We start from the raw sequence: 20,195 nt of genomic DNA, 5'->3' as shown, positions 1-20,195 counted from the left end.
CATTTTTACTTAGAATTGTTAACTGGAAATTCATTTATTTCTGCCCTGTTCCATGCCAGTAGGGGAATTAGAGATCATGTTTTTAGCTACTCCCTGGATGAAGGAAAATAGAAACGTGGGTCTCAGTTGAGTGCACCAAGCTGTCATGCTCATATTTGGTGCCAGCTGGTCACCTGTTGGCAGTGCCAGTAGAGAGCCCTGGGACTAAATTCATCCTGCCTTCTACATCCAACATCAATAGACCAGCTCTGTCAGAACGTCTATTCCCCGTGCAAACCACTTCATTAAATAGAAAACCTCTCTTTTTAAGTGATGTCTAGTTATCAGCTTGCATTTTAATATCTAACAAATTAAAAACTACGTTAACTTTGAGGCAATATTTTTCCATTCTATGCTGTTTTAAGAGACACCCATCTTCTTGCCACAGAGCACAATTTTGTCTCACAAACACACAGCTGAAAAGGGCAGTGACAAAAATAAGAATACAAAAATGAAACAAGTCACTTCAAATATCTTTATTAGTTATTACTTCTATTAGTGCATTTTATGTCATAGATATTTTGTTCCTAAAATCTCATCTTCTTTATTTTTCCTTCACCTACCTTAGTTCTTATTTTATCCTCAATGGGCATGTCTCCACCATGGAAGGAAGATGAAGAAATAGAAAACTGGTCACCAGGACACTGTAAAAAGCAAATGACACATCATTAGAAACACAGTCATTTAACAGATCAGGCTGAGAATATATCATTAACAACCCAGACAGAAGATCATCATCTTCCATCATCATTTGAAATTAAAAAGTACCTCCAAAGGAATTGTTTACTGCTTCGCCTGCAAAAAGTGCTACAAACAGTAAACCAAAGAGACAAAACAGCCTTTAGTGGATTGTTAGAGCACTTAAGGAGGTGTAAATTGTAATTAGCCATATGCTAGACTTTCACAGTCCAATAAGAAATATGCCTGATGGTACAGCATCTCCCTGGCCCAGTTTTTCAGGTCAAAAGCAGAATGGCTGTTCAGTAAGGAATAAGCCACAAAGGAGAGCTACAAAACTATTCCATTCTCTGGCATCCAACACAACAGGTCAGAACTCTTTCTGCACATGTTTGTGATGGCAGTCATGTTGCTGAGTTGCTCTGGATGCCCACCCAGAGTTTCTGCGTTCGAAGGTGGGAGGGAAGGCCCTGTTCAGCTCAAGTGGCAACCCTAAAATCATTGTGGGTCACAGGACACATTAACCCTGTTCACAAAGGAATCAGAGTGCAAATGTGTTACAAAGATAATGCTGTTCTATGTTAATATTGACAAAGTGGTTCAGAGCTGGGGACCTATATATCTGAGAGTGGTCTCAGGTACTGGCAGAACAAAACACAAACTTTTGAGAACTTGGTTTCATGTACTTCTCTGTTGACTGTGTGACTTTCAGTATGTCTCTTAACCATCTTTAGCATATTTTTTAACTTCCCATAGCCTTAATTTATCATTTTTATCATATGGGGGTTGGACTTGGTGATTTTTTTAAAAAGTGGCATTCAAAATATATTTGTGTATGAGTGCACATTTTCCTGTACCCTCATATTTCTGAGAAATCCCATCACTTTCATTGGCTTTGCAAAAGGTTCAGGGACTAAGAAAAGATGAAGGAATAATCTTGGCTCTGGCAGATTAACTGTAGGAGTAGAAAATGAAACAGAATATTCAAAGTCTTGTGCTGGAACAAATAACTTTCAGGATTTGATTTGCATTGTTTGGCTGAGAATAAGATGCTTCTTATGCAAATGAAGACTGATAAAGGATGAGTTTATATTGTTTAAAATGCAATATGATCTTTTGGCTCAAAGAGCTGTATGCCAGTAAATTAGGGATTAATTTGGTTCTGAAAATCATGCAAATTCTCTTTGTGAATTTGTGCATTAATGTAACTTTCTACTAAGTGATTTTCACTAGAGGGAGATAAGATTTGGCTACATTCTTAAGGCAGCTAAACACAGGGACAAGAGCCATGAGAATGAAGAAGACTTAATGGATATCATCCTTATAAAAATCTATTTGGTTCACATTGCTATCAGTTTTTTTGGTTTATTATTTTATTATTAATTTTGAGACAGAGTCTTGCTTTGTGACTCAGGCTGGAGTGCAGTGGTATGGTCAGGGCTCACTGCAATGTTGACCTCCCTGGCTCAAGAGATCCTCCCACCTCAGCTTTCCAAGTAGCTGGGATTACAGGTGCATGCCACCATGCCCGGCTAATTTTTAAAAATATTTTGTACAGATGAGGTCTCATTATGTTGCCCAGGCTAGTCTTGAATGCCTGGACTCAAATGATCCTTCCACCTTAGCCTCCCAAAGTGTTGAGATTACAGGCATGAGTCATAAGGCCTGGATATCACATTGCTTATGTTTTTATTTCATGATCAGATAATAGAGCAAGTGTGCAATTTCCACAATCTACAACTTCATTCTCTTTCTCCTTGCCATCACCCCACCCATCCCACCTAGAACTGCTGCCAAGAAGGAAAAGTCTTCACTGGAATGCAAGCTCCACAAGCGAGAATTTTTGTCAGGTTTAACACTGTATTATCTCTAGAACAGTGCTCAGTACAGAGTAGGTCCTCAGCAACCATGTGTTGAATGCATTCCAATACTGATGATTTTCAGAATGGTTTAGGATTTGTGACCTCTCCTTTCTGAGCCTGAGTAGATTAAGTGTATCAAACTTGATTCTCTGTAATCTACTTAGGTTTCCTATTTTCTAAAAGCAATGGAGAGGGAGAGAGATCATTATGGCAGACGGGAGGCAGAACTAGATTATTCAGATGGACAGAGCAGTGTGCGGAGGCTTGCATTGTGAATTTCAGCTCCAGATCGACTGCTAGCACAAGCCAGCAATCCCGAAAGGACCCACAGACCCTCTGAAGGAAGCTGACTGCTCCTGCAGGACCCAGGAGATACCCCAAATACTCAGCCACAGCAAGACCCCCACAAGGAGAGTCTGAACTCAGACAGGCCTAGCCCTGACTCCACCTGATGGTCCTTCCCTACCCACCCTGGTAGCTGAAGACAAAGGTCATATAATCTTGGGAGTTCTAGGGCCCCACCCACCATCCATTCCTCTCCATACTACCATAGCTGATTCTCTCTGGAGGAGGCCAACCAGCACAGAAATAGAGCATTAAACCACCAAAGCTAAGAACCTTCATGGAGTTCATTGCACCCTCACTGGAACAGGCTCTGGTATCCACGGCTAAGAGACCCAGAGACAGTTTACATCACAGGACTCTGTGCAGACAACCCCCAGTACCAGCCCGGAGCCAGGTCTCCCTGGGTGGCTAGACACAGAAGAGAGACAACTATCACTGCAGTTTGGCTCACAGGAAGCTACATCCATAGGAAAAGGGGGAGAGTACTACATCAAGGGAACACATCGTGGGACAAAAGAATCTGAACAACAGCCTTCAGCCCTAGACATTCCCTCTGACAGAGCCTACCCAAATGAGAAGGAACCAGAAAATCAACTCTAGTTACAAGGCTCTTTCACACCCCCCAGAAATCACACCAGTTCACCAGCAATGAATCCAAACCAAGAAGAAATCCTTGATTTACCTGAAAAAGAATTCAGAAGGTTAATTATTAACCTAATTAGGGAGGCAACAGGGAAAGACAAAGCCCAATGCAAGGAAATCCAAAAAATGATACAAGAATTGAAGGGAAAAATATTCAAGGAAAATAGCTTAAAGAAAAAAACAATAAAAAATTCAGGGAACACTGGAGACACTTATAGAAATGCAAAATGCTCTGGGAAGTCTCAGCAACAGAATTGAACAAGTAGAAGAAGGAAATTCAGAGTTTGAAGACCAGGTCTTCGAATTAACCCAATCCAACAAAGGCAAATAAAAAAGAATAAGAAAATATGAACAAAGCCTCCAAAAAAAGTCTGGGATTATGTTAAGTAACCAAACCTAAGAATAATTGGTGTTCCTGAGGAAGAAGAGAATTCTAGAAGCTTGGAAAACATTTTGGGGGAATAATCGAGGAAAACTTCCCCCACCTTGCTAGAGACCTAGACAACCAAATACAAGAAGCACAAAGAACACCAGGGAAATTCGTCACAAAAAGCTCATTGCCTAGGCACATTGTCATCAGGTTATCTAAAGTTAAGACGAAGAAAAGAATCTTAAGAGCGGTGAAAGAAGCACCAGGTAACTTACAAAGGAAAATCTATCAGATTAACAGCAGATTTCTCAGCAGAAACCCTATAAGCTAGAAGGGATTGGGGCCCTATCTTCAGCCTCCTCAAACAAAACAATTATCAGCCAAGAATTTTGTATCCAGTGAAACTAAGCATCATATATGAAGGAAAGATACGGTCTTTTTCAGACAAACAATTGGTGAGAGAATTTGATACTACCAAGCCACCACTACAAGAACTGCTAAAAGAAGCTCAAAATCTTTAAACAAATCCTGGAAACACATCAAAACAGAAACTCTTTAAAGCATAAATCACACAGGACCTATAAAACAAAAAAACAAGTTAAAAGGCAAAAACATCAAAAAATCCAAGGTACACAGGCAAAAAATAGCACAATGAATGCAATAGTAACTCACATCTCAATACTAACATTGAATGTAAATGGCCTAAATGCTCCATGTAAAAGATACAGAACCTCAGAATGGATAAGAACTCACCAGCCAACTACCTGCTGCCTTCCGGAGACTAAACTAACACATAAGGACTCATATTAACTTAAAGTAAAGAGCAGGGGGAAAGGCATTTCATGCAAATAGACACCAAATGTGAGTGGGGTAGCTATTCTCATATCTAACAAAACAAACTTTAAAGCAACAGCAGTTAAAAGAGACAAAGAGGGACATTATATAACAGTAAAAGGCCTTGTCCAAGAGGAAATTATCACAATCCTAAACATATATGTGCCTAACACTGGAGCTACCAAATTTATAAAACAATTACTAATAGGCTTAAGAAATGAGATAGACAGCAACATAATAATAGTGTGGGACTTCAGTACTCCACTGACAGCACTTGACAGGTCATCAAGAAAGAAAATCAACAAAGAAACAATGGATTTAAATGACACCTTGGAACGAATGGACTTAATAGATATATACAGAACATTTCATCCAACAACCACAGAATACACATTCTATTCAACAACTCATGGAACTTTCTCCAGGATAGACCATACGATAGGCCATAAGAGTCTCAAAACATTTAAGAAAATTGAAATTATATCAAGCACTCTCTCAGACCACAGTGGAATAAAAAAGGAAATCAACTCCAAAAGGAACCTTCAAAACCATGCAACTACATAGAAATTAAATAACCTGCTTCTGAATGAGCATTGGGTCAAAAACAAAATCAACGTGGAAATTAAAAAATTCTTCAAACTGAATGACAGTAATGACACAAAATCTATCAAAATCTCTGGGATACAGCAAAGGCGGTGCTAAGAGGAAAGTTCGTAACACCAAATGCCTATATCAAAAAGACTGAAAGAGCACTAACTGACATTCTAAGCTCACACCTCAAGGAACTAAAGAAACAAGAACAAACCAAACCCAAACCCAACAGCAGAAAAAAAAAAAAAACAAAAAAAAAAACATGATCAGACCAGAACTAAATGAAACTGAAACACACAAAAAAATACAAAAGGTAAATGAAACGAAAAGCTGGTTCTTTGAAAAGATAAATAAAATTGATAGACCGTTAGCAAGATTAACCAAGAAAAGAAGAAAATCCAAATAACCTCATTAAGAAATGATGCAGGAGATATTATAACGGACACCACTGAAATACAAAAGATCATTCAAGGATACTATAAACACCTTCACACACATAAACTAGAAAACCTAGAAGAGATGGATAAATTCCTGGAAAAATATAACCCTCCTAGCTTAAATTAGGAAAAATTAGATACTCTGAACAGACCAATAACAAGCAGTGAGATTGATATGGTAATTAAAAAATTACTGTTTGTGACCAGCCTGACCAACATGGTGAAACCCCATCTCTACTAAAAATGCAAATTCAGCTGGGTGTGGTGGTGCATGCCTGTAATCCCAGCTACTTGGGAGGCTGAGGCAGGAGAATCGCTTGAACCCGGGAGATGGAGGTTGCAGTGAGCTGAGTTCGCACCATTGCACTCCAGCCTGGGCAACAAGAGCGAAACTGTCTCAAAAAAAAAAAAAAAGGTTACCAACAAAAAGTGTCTGGGACCAGACGGATTCACAGCAGAATTCTAGCAGATATTCAAGGAAGAATCGGTACCAATCCTTTTGACACTATTCCACAAGACAGAGAAAGAACAAACCCTCCCTAATTCATTCTATGAAGCTTGCATTACCCTAATACCAAAACCAGAAAGGACAAAACCAAAAAAGAAAACTACAGACCAATATCCTTGATGAACATAGATGCTAAAATCCTTAACAAAATATCCATCCTGGCTAAGACGGTGAAACCCCGTCTCTACTAAAAATACAAAAAATTAGCTGGGCGTGGTGGCGGGCGCCTGTAGACCCAGCTACTCTGGAGCCTGAGACTGGGAATGGCATGAACCCAGGAGGTGGAGCTTGCAATGAGCTGAGAGGGTGCCACTGCACTCCTGGCCTGGGCGACAGAGCAAGACTCCAAAAAACAAAACAAAACAAAACAAAACAAAAAACAAAAAACTAGCTAAGCAAATCCAACAACATATCAAAAAGATAATCCACCACAATCAAGTGGGTCTCATACCAGGGATGCGGTGATGGTTTAACATATGCAAGTCAATAAATGTGATACACAACATAAACAGAATTAAAAACAAAAATCACACTATCATCTCAATAGATGCAGAAAAAGCATTTAACAAAATCCAGCATCCCTTTATGATTAAAGCTCTTGGCAAAATTGGCATATGAGGGACATAATCTCAATGTAATAAAAGCCATCTACAACAAACCCACAGCCAACATAATACCGAATGGGGAAAAGTTGAAAGCATTCCCTCTGAGAACCGGAACAAGGTAAGAATGCCCACTTTCACCACTCCTCTTCAACATAGTACTGGAAGTCCTAGCCAGAGCAGTCAGACAAGAGAGGGAAATAAAGGACATCCAAATCAGTAAAGAGGAAGTCAAACTGTCAGTGTTTGTTGACCATGTGATCATTTACCTCGAAAACCCTAAAGACTCCTCCAGAAAGCTCCTAGAAATGATAAAAAAATTCAGCAAAGTTTCTGGATACAAGATTAATGTACACAAATCAGCAGCTTTTCGATACAACAACAGCGACCAAGCAGAGAATCAAATCAAGAACTCAGCCCCTTTTCCAATAGCTGCCAAAAAATTAAAATATTTAGGAATATACCTAACGAAGGAGTCAAAAAATCTCTACAAGGAAAACTACAAAACACTGCTGAAAGAGATCATAGACGATACAACTGGAAACACATCCCATGCTCATGGATAAGTAGAATCAATATTGTGAAAATGACCATACTGCCAAAAGCAATCTACACATTCAGTGCAATCCCCATCAAAATACCACCATCATTCTTCACAAAATTAGAAAAAACAATTCTAAAATTCATATGGAACCAAAAAAGAGCCCGCATACCCAAAGCAAGTCTAAGCAAAAAGAATAAATCTGGAGGCATCACACCACCTGATTACAAACTATACTATAGGGCCATAGTCAACAAGACAGCATGGTACTGGTATAAAAATAGGTACATAGACCAATGGAACAGAATAGAGAACCCAGAAATAAACCCAAATACTTACAGCAAACTGATCTCCAAGAAAGCAAACAAAAACATAAAGTGGGGAAAGGACACCCTTTTCAACAAATGGGGCTGGGATAATTGGCTAGCCACCTGTAGGGGAATGAAACTGGATCCTCATCTCTCACTTTATACAAAAATCAACTCAAGATGGATTAAGGACTTAAATCTAATACCTGAAACTATAAAAATTCTAGAAGACAATACTGGAAAAACCCTTCTAGACAGTAGCTTAGGCAAGGATTTCATGACCAAGAATCCAAAAGCAAATGCAATAAAAACAAAGATAAATAGTTGAAACTTAATTAAACTAAGGATCTTTTGCACAGCAAAAGGAACAGTCAGCAGAGTAAACAGACAATCCACGAAGTGGGAGAAAATCTTCACAATCTGTACATCTGACAAAGGACTAATATCCAGAATCTACAATGAACTCAAACGAATCAGTAGGAAAAAGCAAACAATCCCATCAAAAAGTGGGCTAAGGACATGAATAGACAATTCTCAAGAAGATATACAAATGGCCAACAAACATGAAAAAATGCTCCCCAGCACTTTGGGAGGCTGAGGCGGGTGGATCATAAGGTCAGGAGATCGAGACCATCCTGGCTAACATGGTGAAACCCCATTTCTACTAAAAACACAAAAAAATTAGCTGGGTGTGTTGGTGGGCACCTGTAGTCCCAGTTACTAGGGAGGCTGAGGCAGGAGAATGGGGTGAACCCGGGAGGCAGAGCTTGCAGTGAGCTGAGATTACGCCACCGCACTCCAGTCTGGGCAACAGAGCAACAGAGCAAGACTCCGTCTCCAAAAAAAAAAAAAGAAAAAAAGAAAAAAAAAATGTTCAACATCACTAATGATCAGGGAAATGCAAATCAAGACCGCAATGTGATACCACCTTACTCCTGCAAGAATGACCATAATCAAAAAATCAAAAAACAGTAGATGTTGGCGTGGGTGCAGCGATCAGCGAACACTTCTACATTGCTGGTGGGGATGTAAACTAGTACATCCCCACCTACATATGGAAAACAGTGTGGAGACTCCTTAAAGAACTAAAAGTAGAACTACCATTTGATCCAGCAATACCACTACTGGGTATCTACCCAGTGGAAAAGGAGTCATTACATGAAAAAGATATTTGCACCCTCAGGTTTATAGCAGCACAATTGCAAAATCATGGAACCAGCGCAAATGCCCATCAATCAATGAGTGAATAAAGAAACTGTGGTGTATATATATATGATGTAATACTACTGAGCCATAAAAAGAAATGAATTAACTGCATTTGCAGCAACCTGGATGAGATTGGAGACTATTATTCTAAGTGAAGTAACTCAGGAATGGAAAACCAAACATCGTATGTTCTCACTGATATGTGGGAGCTAAGCTATGAGGACGCAAAGGCATAAAAATGATACAATGGACTTTGGGGACTTGGGGTAAAAGAGTGGGAGGGGGTCGAGGGATAGAAGACTACAAATGGGGTGCAATGTATACTGCTTGGGTGATGGGTGCACCAAAATCTCACAAATTACGACTAAAGAACTTATGTAACCAAATATCACCTGTACCCCAATAACTTATGGGAAAAAAACCCAGAAATAAGAATAAATAAAAATGGAAAAAAATAAAAGCAATGCAAATTGCTGGTTTTAATTTAAAAAGCCCAGTTGGCTTTGAGATTTTTGATATAGGTCATTGTCATCCTTGTGTAATACTCAACCAATAGAAGTGGTTCTGGAAGTTCCAATAAGCATCTATATTTTAATCCTGGGAAACTGTGAGGCATTTGTCCCTGCATAGGCCAAGTTTTTCATCCATTCTACTGAATCACTCTATTTATTGACTCCATGAATATAGCAAATTCATCATGTCATTCAGTATTCCCTAGTTATATAACTCTTCCCGTGTAAGAAATAGCATCGGTAACAGCAACAAAAACAGTAACAACACTGACGTTTTCATTACATATGGGCACTCAGAAACGAATCTGCTGAATTAAATGAATGCACTATTATCTAAGCTTAGTGCCTCTTGGAAAACATGTAAAATTGGACTCTTAGCAAGCAGTATCTAAATTCAAATATAATTAATGGTTAATTTTCCTTATATTTCATATCTCTCTACCTTAACCTCCTGAATTTTATACCTAACTCTATTTATACTCTTTTGTTTTATTGCTAAGGTTTGAGACATGGAAATGGCCAATTTCTCCATATGAAATGTAGATCTATTTTAATATGTTTTTTACCCACTTAACAATCTTTTTGAATGACCATTGTGGGTTTGGAAGACCAGATGACGTTCACCTCACTGCTAACTCCATTTTCTTTTTGCTTCTCTTCCCTTTGTCTTTTGCTCCTTCTCCCCAGGCATCTACCCACAAAATCTCCTGACTCCCTAGTGGTTTGTTTCTTCTCATCATATTTGCTATGTTTATATCAACTTAATGTTGACAGAGGTATATGTACTTTAGCTATCTTTATTAAGGTATGGTGCTGTGACATTCTAACTGTAAAGTGTTCTCTTAGCATGAAAGAAGGCTTATGAAGAGGGAGGAATGTTCTTCAGGTTTTTTTTTTTTAAAAAAAGGCAGTGCATTTAGGCTGGGATAGAACACTGATTTCCAAGGATTTCTAACAATATGTGACATCTAGAAAGTCTATTATCTTACACATGAAATTTCAGTAGCCATCTGGGACACCAAATTACCAATGAAACAACAGACATGACACAGTAGTAAGGTGCACAGGTTTTGTAATTAAAAAAAAAGAACATGATCATGATTGATTATATTTGCTCCCAAGATTTATGTAACTGATCAAATTAAGTTAGTCTTTTTTTCTCTCATGGATCAAACAGTATCTTTGATAGATGCTATATTGCAAACATTATTTTAATTTATTATTATTAAAAAAAAAAACCCAGATGTTAATTATTCTTCAGTGATACCAAAAAAAAAAAAAAAAAAAAAAAAGATACAGATACTATAAAGTTGTGGAAGAAAAAGATTTAAAAAGAAAAATGAGAAAAAATGGTTAGCTGGAGAGAATATGCTCTCAAAAATGGAACTCTTTGCTAAGAGGCACAGATGCAATACCTTGAACCTCAGGAGAGCTTTAATTAGTCCAGCTCTTCCTTGGGCGCATGCTCAGAAGCTTTGGTGCTGTCTGTAAATTAGGGCAAGGAAATCCAGCAGGGGCCTGGGTGGGTTAAGGGGGAAGGGCAGAATCTTAAAGGGGCAATGACCATTTAAAGGAGCAATGCCTGTCAGTCTCACTGTTCTTATTGTAGGCTCCTGAACCTGTCACCACAAACTAATCCACCTTCTGTGTTCCCTGTCTCAGTTAATAGCACCTCCACTCTCCAAGTATGGCTACAATGACTAAACATGGGAGTTGTTCATGATTTCTCCCTTTTTTTGCACCTGCAAAATGTCAATTTTGCTGATTTTTACCTTAAATTTGACTTCACTTTTCCATTCCTGTTATCATTGTTCTGTTTTAAGCCCTCATTGGGTCTTGTTTGGGCCATTACAATAATGTCTTAACTGGTGTTATATGCATTTTCCACTGCTGTCAAATCATCTTTTAAAACTCACATCACTCCAACTTAAAACACTTCAGTGGTTCCCATCACCTGTAGGAAAAAGTTCCAGCCCCTTCCTGGTCTCTGTCAATGCATCCGACATCATTTCAGACACTCCCCAGATTGTACTTTCTGTTCTCACAATCATCAATTACTTCTGGCATGTGGATCCCAATACAAGGTAAATAAACACTGAATATATAGAAGAGTTTTTGATGCACTTAAAATATATACTTTTAGGGAGTAAGATGAACTAATCTAACATCTAATTAACAATTTATTAATTGTATGTCATATAAAATATTAATTTATATATATTTTTCACTCAAACACATCATGGTGTCAAAAAAAAAAATCCTCAAAAGTTAAAAACATGACTCTCTTACCAATATAGAATGAATCTATGTCAAAGCTTTTATTCCATTCAATAATTGATGAGGGAACCAGCAGGATAAGCTGGTTCTAAGAACATTTGAAGAAATTATTATTTACACACAAAATGAATGCTAGAGTAGGATTGCTAGATTAGATACAAAACCCGTTAATGTCCTACAGGGTAATGAAATCATAGATTATCCTTCTTATTGAACATAATCACATCTCTACCACATACTAAAAAAATCTATAAGTTGACAACTCACTGCACAGTGCCTGAGCTCTTATTAATATAGTAAATAGTAAAGTCAAATGCAGGAACACTCTCCTATAGAATTAAATAATCCTGGGGCCAACTGGTTAAACAATGCTCCATTACTACATTAAAAAACACACCCACGGCTGGGCGCAGTGGCTCATGCCTGTAATCCCAGCACTTTGGGAGGCCGAGGCAGGTAGATCACCTGAGGTCAGGAGTTCGAGACCAGCCTGGTCAACATGGTCTCTACTAAAAATAAAAAATTAGCCAGGCATGGTGGTGGGTGCCTGTAATCCCAGCTACTTGGGAGGTTGAGGCATGAGAATCGCTTGAACCTGGGAGGCGGAGGTTGCAGTGAGCTGAGATCGCACCACTGCACTCCAGCCTGGGTGACAGAGTGAGGCTCCATCTCAAGAAAACAAACAAACAAACAAACAAACAAAAAACCCACACCCACCTCTTCTTGCTTTTTTATTATTTCCAAGTTTAGGATAATTTTTCTTAACAATGAAAGTAAAACTTCACATGAATCTTCTACGTCAGTGTTTTTGGCTTCCTGATCGTCTCTTCTTGGGTCAACAAAGTTTTCCAGAATGCAACATCTTTAGGTCCTTCTAAGTTTTCTCAGATACAGTAGTACCCTTGGAATCTTGTGTAGGTTTTTATCCAGTTTGAAAAGGAGAGAGATATATTAGATAATTACAAACACTGGAAAAGTGCATAGTTCTGTGGATGTTAAAAATGTAGGAATAACTATCAAAATAATAATAATCTGTAGCTCTTCAAAAGAGCAAAAGAGAGAGAGGCAGTATAAAAATAACTTTAACAATCTAACAGATGGCCAGAAAGGAAAAAGAAGATGATAAACAGAAAACAAAATAAGTTGGTAGAAAGAATTTCTGATATAACGCTCCCAATAAATATAAATGGATTTAATTCATCTATTAAAAGACAGAGATGGCCGGGTGCAGTGGCTCGTACTTGTAATCCCAGTGCTTTGGGAGACCAAGGCAGGTGGATCATAAGGTCAGGAGATCAAGACCATCCTGGCCAACATGGTGAAACCCCGTCTTTATTAAAAACACAAAAATTAGCTGAGCGTGGTGGCATGTGCCTGTAATCCCAGCTACTCAGGAGGTTGAGGCAGGAGAATTGCTTGAACCAGGGAGTCGGAGGTTGCAGTAAGCCGAGATCATGCCACTGCACTTCAGCCTGGTAACAGAGTGAGACTCCGTCTCAAAACAATAAATAAATAAAAAATAAAAATAAAAATAAAATAAAAGACAGACACTATCAAACTGGATGGAAAAAAGAAGTCCTCCTTTCATAAACATGCTGCTATGGTCTGAATGTTAGTGTCTGTCTTAGTCTGTTTGTGCTACTCTGACCGAGTATCACTGACTTGGTAATTTACAAAGAAAATAAATTTATTTATCACAGTTCTAGAGGCTGGGAAGCCTAAGACTAAGGTGCTAGCAGGTTTTTTGTCTGGTGGGGGCTGCACTGTCCAAAGAGGAGGAATATTATATCCTCACATGGCAGAAGGTGGAAGGGCAAATGCGACAAATTCCCTTGTCATGCCATTTTATACAGGCACCTAATCCCATTTATGAGGGCAGAACCCTCATGAGTAATTTACTTCCCAAAGGCCACACTTCCCAATACTGTTGCATTGGAAACATCTGAATTCTGGAGAGGAACATATTCAAACGATAGCATTCTGCCCCTGCCCCCCTCACCCAAATGTATGTCACATAAAAATATTTCATGTCAATAGCGCCCAAAATCTGAACTCATTCCAGCACCAACTTTATAAAGTATAAAGTCAAGAGATATGGGAACCAATGCATGGTTCATCCTGAGACAAATTCCTCCCCAGCTGTAAACCTGTGAAATCAAACAAGTTATGTGCTTCCAAAACACAATAGTGTACAGGCATAGGATAGACACTGCTATTCCAAAAGGGAGAAATAGGAAAGAAGAAAGGGGTAACAGGTCCTCAGTAAGTCTAAAACCCAACAGGACAACCCTGCCTGGTTGCTTTGCTAGGAGCAGTCCCCACTTCAATTCTCACTGGCGAGGGTCACTACACACCTCCCAATACTCGTGCATTGAGAGCATCTGAATTTTGGCGGGGAAACATTCAAATGACAGCAGTGTCCCCCTAAATTACTGTTGGAACGTAATATCAAATGTGATAGTATTAAGAGGTAGGGCCCTTGAGAAGTGATTAAATCATGAGGGCTCCATCCTCATGAATGGGATTAGTGCCCTCATAAAAGACTCCGGAGAGCTCTCTTGTCCTCCTGCTGTAAGGATGTGACAAGGTGACATCTTTGAAGCAGAGAGCAGTCCTTCATTAGATACCAAATCTACTGGTGCCTTGATTTTAGACTGCCCAGCCCCCAGAAATGTGAGCAATCAATTTATACTGTTTATGAATTACCCAATCTAAGGTATTTTGTTATAGGAGCCAAAATAGGCTAAGACACATGCCTTAAGCAGAGAGAAACTTAAAGGATGAACGTAAAAAGACGATATAAGAATAAAAAGATTACAAGGAAAACACAAACAACAGAAAAGGTGATGCAACAATATTGATATGAGACAAAATTAAAAAGGCCAAAAGCACTAAAAAGAGCTATTTCATCATGATAAAAAAAGATTCAATTGGTACCTTTATGAGCACACAGAGACAGAAAACTTGATACACTCAAAAATGATATTAATTTTGGAAAATTTTGATATATTTATTAAAAATTATATATTCAGCAGAGAAAAATTAAGTAATAATATAACTACTTGAATAAAATTAGATCAACAAGTTTGATTAATAGAGAACCTTGCACACAACAAGTGGAGAATATATGTTATTTTCAATATGCGTGGAACATTTAAAAAAAAAAAAAAAAAGGCCAGGGCTTGGCATGGTGACTTACACCTGTAATCCCAGCACCCTGAGAGGCTGAGGCAGGTGGATCACTTGAGGTCAGGAGTTTGAGATCAACTTGGACAATATGGCAAAAACCCATCTCTACAAAAAGTAAAAATTAGCCTTGGTGGTGTGTGCCTATAGTTCTGTCTACCTGGGAGGCTGAGGTGGAAGGATCATCTGAGCAGGGGAGGTTAAGGCTGCAGTGAGATGTAATCAAGTCACTGCACTCCAGCCTGGGCGACAGAGAAAGACACTGCAAAAAAAAAAAAAAAAAAAAGAAAAAAGAAAAAACACATACTAGGTCACACGAAAATTACAACAATTTCCAAGATTTAATATAATCTCTATCTACAAAGCATATAAATTACAAACAACACTAAAAAGATGGTAAAAAAAAAAAAAAAAAAAAGCAACCTTTAATTGGAAACAAAAAATGCACTAAAAATAGCTCATTGGTTAAAGAGGAAATTACAATGTCATTAAATATTTTAAAGTAAAGACAACAAAAGTACCACATGACAAAACTTGTCAGATGGAGCAAAGTCCTATAGAAAGGTAAGTACAGCCTTAAATATAATTACTTTATTTATTTATTTATTTTTGAGATGGAGTCTTGCTCTGTTGCCCAGGCTGGAGTGCAATGGCACAATCTCGGCTCACTGCAACCTCTGCCTCCCAGGTTCAAGCGATTCTCCTGCCTCAGTCTCCTGAGTACCTGGGACTATAGGCCTGTGCCACCATGTCCCACTAATTTTTGTATTTGTAGTAGAGACAGAGTTTCACCATGTTTGCCAGGCTGGACTTGAACTCCTAACCTCAGGTGATCCGCCTGCCTTAGCCTCCCAAAGTGGTAGGATTACAGGCGTGAGCCACTGCGCCCAGCCCCATATAATTATTCTTAAAAAAAAAGAAACATTAGAAGCAAAGAAGCTAAACTTTCAAGTCATGTGGCTAGTGAAAGAATTACAGAGTAACAAAAGTAAAAAAAAAAAAAAAAGGAAAGAATTCATATAATCTATGAAACAAAAAAGAAATAAAATAATTCACAAAACTAATTCTTTAAAAAAATAATAAAGTAGACAAACCTCTGGCAAGACTGATAAGATTGGAACAATAAAGATGAACACTATTCAGAATGAAAAATGGGACCTAAACACAGTTAGACCCTTATTTTTAAAAACCCCAAGAGAACAATGTGAACAAGTTTATTCCAAAAACAATTTCTAAACTAGATAAAAAAGAATAATTTCTAGAAAAAAAGGTTCAAGAAGCAACACAAAGCCATAAAAATATATCTAGTTATACACATCTATCTTGACCCGTATGTATACATCTGTAATAAACAGGTTCCCCCTGCAAAACAAGCTAAGTCTAGATGGTTGCTGGAGAGTTTTACCAAACACTCACACTCATGTTATGAAAGCGCTATAAAATCTTACTGCCAAATCCAGACATGAGCATCAGGAAGAAAAGAAAATTATAGGCCTAGTTCGCTAGTCACAGATGTAAAGTCCCTAGACAAAACACTAGCAAATTAAATTTGGCAATAAATAGCAATATCATGAGCAAGTATTAATAGGATTTATTCCAGTAAAGTTCAATATCAAAAAAACTATTACCATAATGTACCCATTATCACATTCAAGAAGAAAAACAATAGGATCATGTCAATAAATGCAAAAAGCACTTGTCAAACTTCAGCATTTATTAACAATGAGGATTCGTAGGAAACAGCCAAAGAAGGAAACTTTTTAACTATTAGTAGTACCTACACAGAAAACGTTTCCTTAAGAGAGGAAAAAATCTTTGAGTTTATAGTTTACAGTTTCCAACCCACTGATAAATTCAGTTACAGTGAGCATTCATTTAATTGCTAAAATAAGAAAGCAGTTGACCAGTAAAGCCTAGCTACCAATACGCTGCAACAGACATCACAATTAACGGAAATTTTTGGAAGCATAAGAAGGATGCCGGCAGGTCAAGGACATTAGTTGGTCGCCATTTCTATTCAATGTTAAACTAGGAGTCATGGTCTAGACAATGGAATACTATGCAGCTGTTAAAAAAGACAACACATAATAAACAAAAAAGAAAATGAGGTTAGGGAGTGTGGGCATGAGGGGACTAACGCGTCCCCCATGAGGGGACACCAGCGTCCCTTGGCCCTGCTACCCTTTTTTTTTTTTTTTTAACTTCCACCTGACAAACTGCCATTTATCCTTTAAATACCTTGGCAGGCATCACCTGCTGCCCCACAGATTAATCCTTCGTCTTTTGCACTTCCTTTGTGCCTCGTGCGTACTTCTATAAGCAAATGTATCCGGCGGTTTTACAAGAATTTGCTTACCTACCAGTGTACTTAACCCATGGCTAGCACAGAGTAGGACTGGAAAGAAATGCTGCACAGACAGCACTTTTCCCTGAAGGCTCTAGGGCTCCCCGAGCCCCTGCATTAAACTGGTTTGGGCAAAAGGACAGGCATCGCTGAGAGCCGCAAGGCCGCCGGCCAGCTGCGGGGTCCCCTGTAGGCAGAGCCCTGAGTCACACGCGGACGCGGTCCGGGCGTTTCTTCTCAGGCCCTCAGCCCGGCCCACTTCCTCTTTCCTCACTTTAGAGGGAATACAGCGATCCCTCTCAAAACAAAACACACACCAAAACACCATTTTTTTTTTTTTTTTTTTTTTTTAAACAGGAAGTCCAGAGGCCCGGGTCCAGGGCATCCAGTCCCGGATCTCGAACGCCCTCCTCGCCCCTCGCCCCGCGTCGCCCGGCTCCGCTCCCGGCTCCGCTCCCCACCCCGCGTCCACCGCTGGAGCCTGACAGCCCCGCCATCCGCGCAGGCGCCCCGCCCCGGCCCGCCCCGGCCCCGCAGCCCGCGCTCCCGTCCCCGCCCCGGCGGGTCAGAGCCGGTGCCGGGCGCCCAGGGGTTGCCGCGCCGGGCGGGAGGGCCGCGCCTGAGCGGGCGGCGGGGTGGCGGGGTTCCTGCGCGCGGCCCGCCATGGAGGTGGAGGAGGCGTTCCAGGCGGTGGGGGAGATGGGCATCTACCAGATGTACTTGTGCTTCCTGCTGGCCGTGCTGCTGCAGGTAAGTCCCCGCGGCCCCGCAGCTGCACTTCCCTCTTCAGGGCCGCCCGGCCCAGGGCTAGGCGTCCGCTCCCGGACCGCCGGGGCCGAAGCCGAGGCTCTGCAAACACCGAGGTGTGGCGAGCGTCGGGGTGGGGCAGGGGCGAGGCGCCGCGCGGTGGCCTGGGCCCGGCCCGCAGCGTCAAGGTCGCCGGCCGGCCTCAGAGTCTCTTGGGTTCAGCCGGGCCCTCCACCCCGCCGCCTTGAGTGCTGGAAGGAGCGTGTTGGGGGAGGTTCCTCAGCTGCTATGCTGGTTAAAGAGGGATGCAAAATTGTGTTACCTGCCCTACGCTGTTGCCTGTAACATGCTGCAAATATGAAGGGAATTGTTACCCTACCTGTGGCACTGTCACCTTGGAATCTAAGACACAGTCTTGATAACCTGCAGACAAAAGGTTGTGTCCAGGATCGCCTCCCTCTGCGCTGGGTATCCTCTTCCTCTTTTCCTGGGCTTGAGGGGACTTACTCTTCCAGGGGCTTTCAAAGCCTAGAATTTATTTCCCTCTGATTTAAGTTCTGCTGGCTCGTTCGGCCCTGCGCCAGCCTTGGGCTGAGACTCCTGTAAGCCGAATAGTGCCATCTACCATGTGTGGTTATCAAATGGAATCACTTCTTCATTATAAAGAATTCTGAGAACCTGCTGTACACCCCAGCCTGAAAATATCGATTCCATATGCGAAAGGTCACTACAGATTAACTGCGCCAGGCAAGGGTTAGTCCTTCACCAACTTAAATGGCTCATTTGACATTAGTCCGCTTCTCTCAATATGCCAAAGGCATTTCATTCACAAATCCTTTCTTAGTATTTGCTGTGAGCCAGCCATTTTACTCTTTCCTTCAGTCAACACGTTTAATACGGGCTAGGATGTGCTGAACATAGGGATGCCATGGTGGACAAATCATTCACTGCCTTCCGGAGCTTGCATTCCAGTGGCTGCGGGTAGGGCAGGCAGACAGTTAAGTAATTTAGTTAACATGTGATGATAGTTATTCTGCAGGAAGTGCAGAGTGGTCATGGAGATAGCCACCAGTCCACAAGTTGCTTAAAGCTCGCATATGGCAGTGGTTCAACAGGAAGATGGGGGAAGGAAGGGGTTGACTTCTTGATTAAAATGTTTGGAAGTTCAGTTGATTTCATCATCAGCCAGAAACGAACGGTTCAAATGATGGAGTCAGTTCTTTGTCTAGCAGAACAGTTCCCAGCTGACGAATATGCAGTATTCTGAAGTTCTTTTAAGCTCGTTGTTCTAGCTTTAAACAAGCTTTCCCCAGGGAGAAAAAACGTTCAAGCTAGATAAGAGTATTTAATACAGAGAAAGTAGAATTGCAACCATGATGCCTGATCTTTATTTATAACTTTCTTTGAGAAAACCCATTTTCTGTTCCGGCCATGAATTCCAGGAACCTAATTCCTTTCTTGAACAATCCCAGTTCCCCAATTCTCTATCCCTACCCTTCACTTCCTGTTATCATTTTCTTATTTGCCTAGCCAAGTATCCACTAACTTGGAGTAAGTTTGTCTTCAGTGGAGTGAGGTTCTAAAAAGGCCAGTGTTCTGGGTTTAGGACATGTTAAGTTTCTCTGACTTATTTATGGTTGACCCAGTTACAGTTTGCTATCAAAAAGTTCCAAACCCATGTCCATGACTGTTCACTAGACCTTGGCTGATTTATGGTCAGTATTTGCTGTACAAGGACCAGGTCTCAGAGTGTTGGGGATGAGTGACTGGTTGTTTGTCTCGTAGCTGTGGGTGGGGAGATGCCCTGTAGCTGTGCCTATACCGGTGGAGGAGATGCCAGCCTAGGCAAAAGTGAATCCTTCACATGCTACATGTTTTTAAGGACTCAGTTACCCCGTTGAGATACACGATCCAGGTGGTTGTAGAGCCACGCAGGGCTATCCTGGGTATGAGAGTGGATATCCCTAAAGACCTCTCTACCAGGTCTGTTGTTGGAGATGTTTTGGGTTAGGGCAGCTGGTCTGTGGGGTAGGAGTACTGTGGAGTCCCATTGCTCAGTTGTATCACAGGTGATTTCATCATTCTTGGGGGTGAGGTTTTGCTTCCCCCAGCAGAGTAAGAAGCCCTTTTTACACAGTTACCTTAAATGAAAGGGGGTTTGTCTGC

General features: G+C 40.4%; 1 protein-coding gene and 1 long non-coding RNA gene across 26 annotated transcripts in view; one reads left to right on the top strand and one right to left on the bottom strand.

Annotated features, from left to right (window-relative positions):
* The window catches only part of LOC123567486 (uncharacterized), a 45,139-nt gene extending 32,478 nt beyond the window's left edge, over positions 1-12,661 (bottom strand). The window contains exons 1-2 of the long non-coding RNA XR_006690443.3: positions 12,470-12,661; positions 603-683 (exon numbers count right to left, since the gene is read on the bottom strand). This is a non-coding gene — a long non-coding RNA (uncharacterized lncRNA). The remainder of the gene's footprint in view (positions 1-602; positions 684-12,469) is intronic.
* A 5,188-nt stretch (positions 12,662-17,849) lies between these two features.
* The window catches only part of SLC22A15 (solute carrier family 22 member 15), a 91,742-nt gene continuing 89,396 nt past the window's right edge, over positions 17,850-20,195 (top strand). For all 25 annotated transcript variants that reach the window (XR_010587775.2, XR_012428945.1, XR_012428946.1 and 22 more), the window contains exon 1: positions 17,850-18,032. Coding sequence is in view for 4 of the 25 variants with exons in the window: in XM_045365004.3 (XP_045220939.1) it covers positions 17,946-18,032 (87 nt within the window). In the remaining 21 variants the exon portion in view is untranslated. The remainder of the gene's footprint in view (positions 18,033-20,195) is intronic.

The sequence above is a fragment of the Macaca fascicularis genome, chromosome 1 (genome assembly GCF_037993035.2).
Source record: "Macaca fascicularis isolate 582-1 chromosome 1, T2T-MFA8v1.1".
NCBI classification, from domain to species: Eukaryota; Metazoa; Chordata; class Mammalia; order Primates; family Cercopithecidae; genus Macaca; species Macaca fascicularis.
This window is presented reverse-complemented; position numbering and strand designations above follow the sequence as displayed.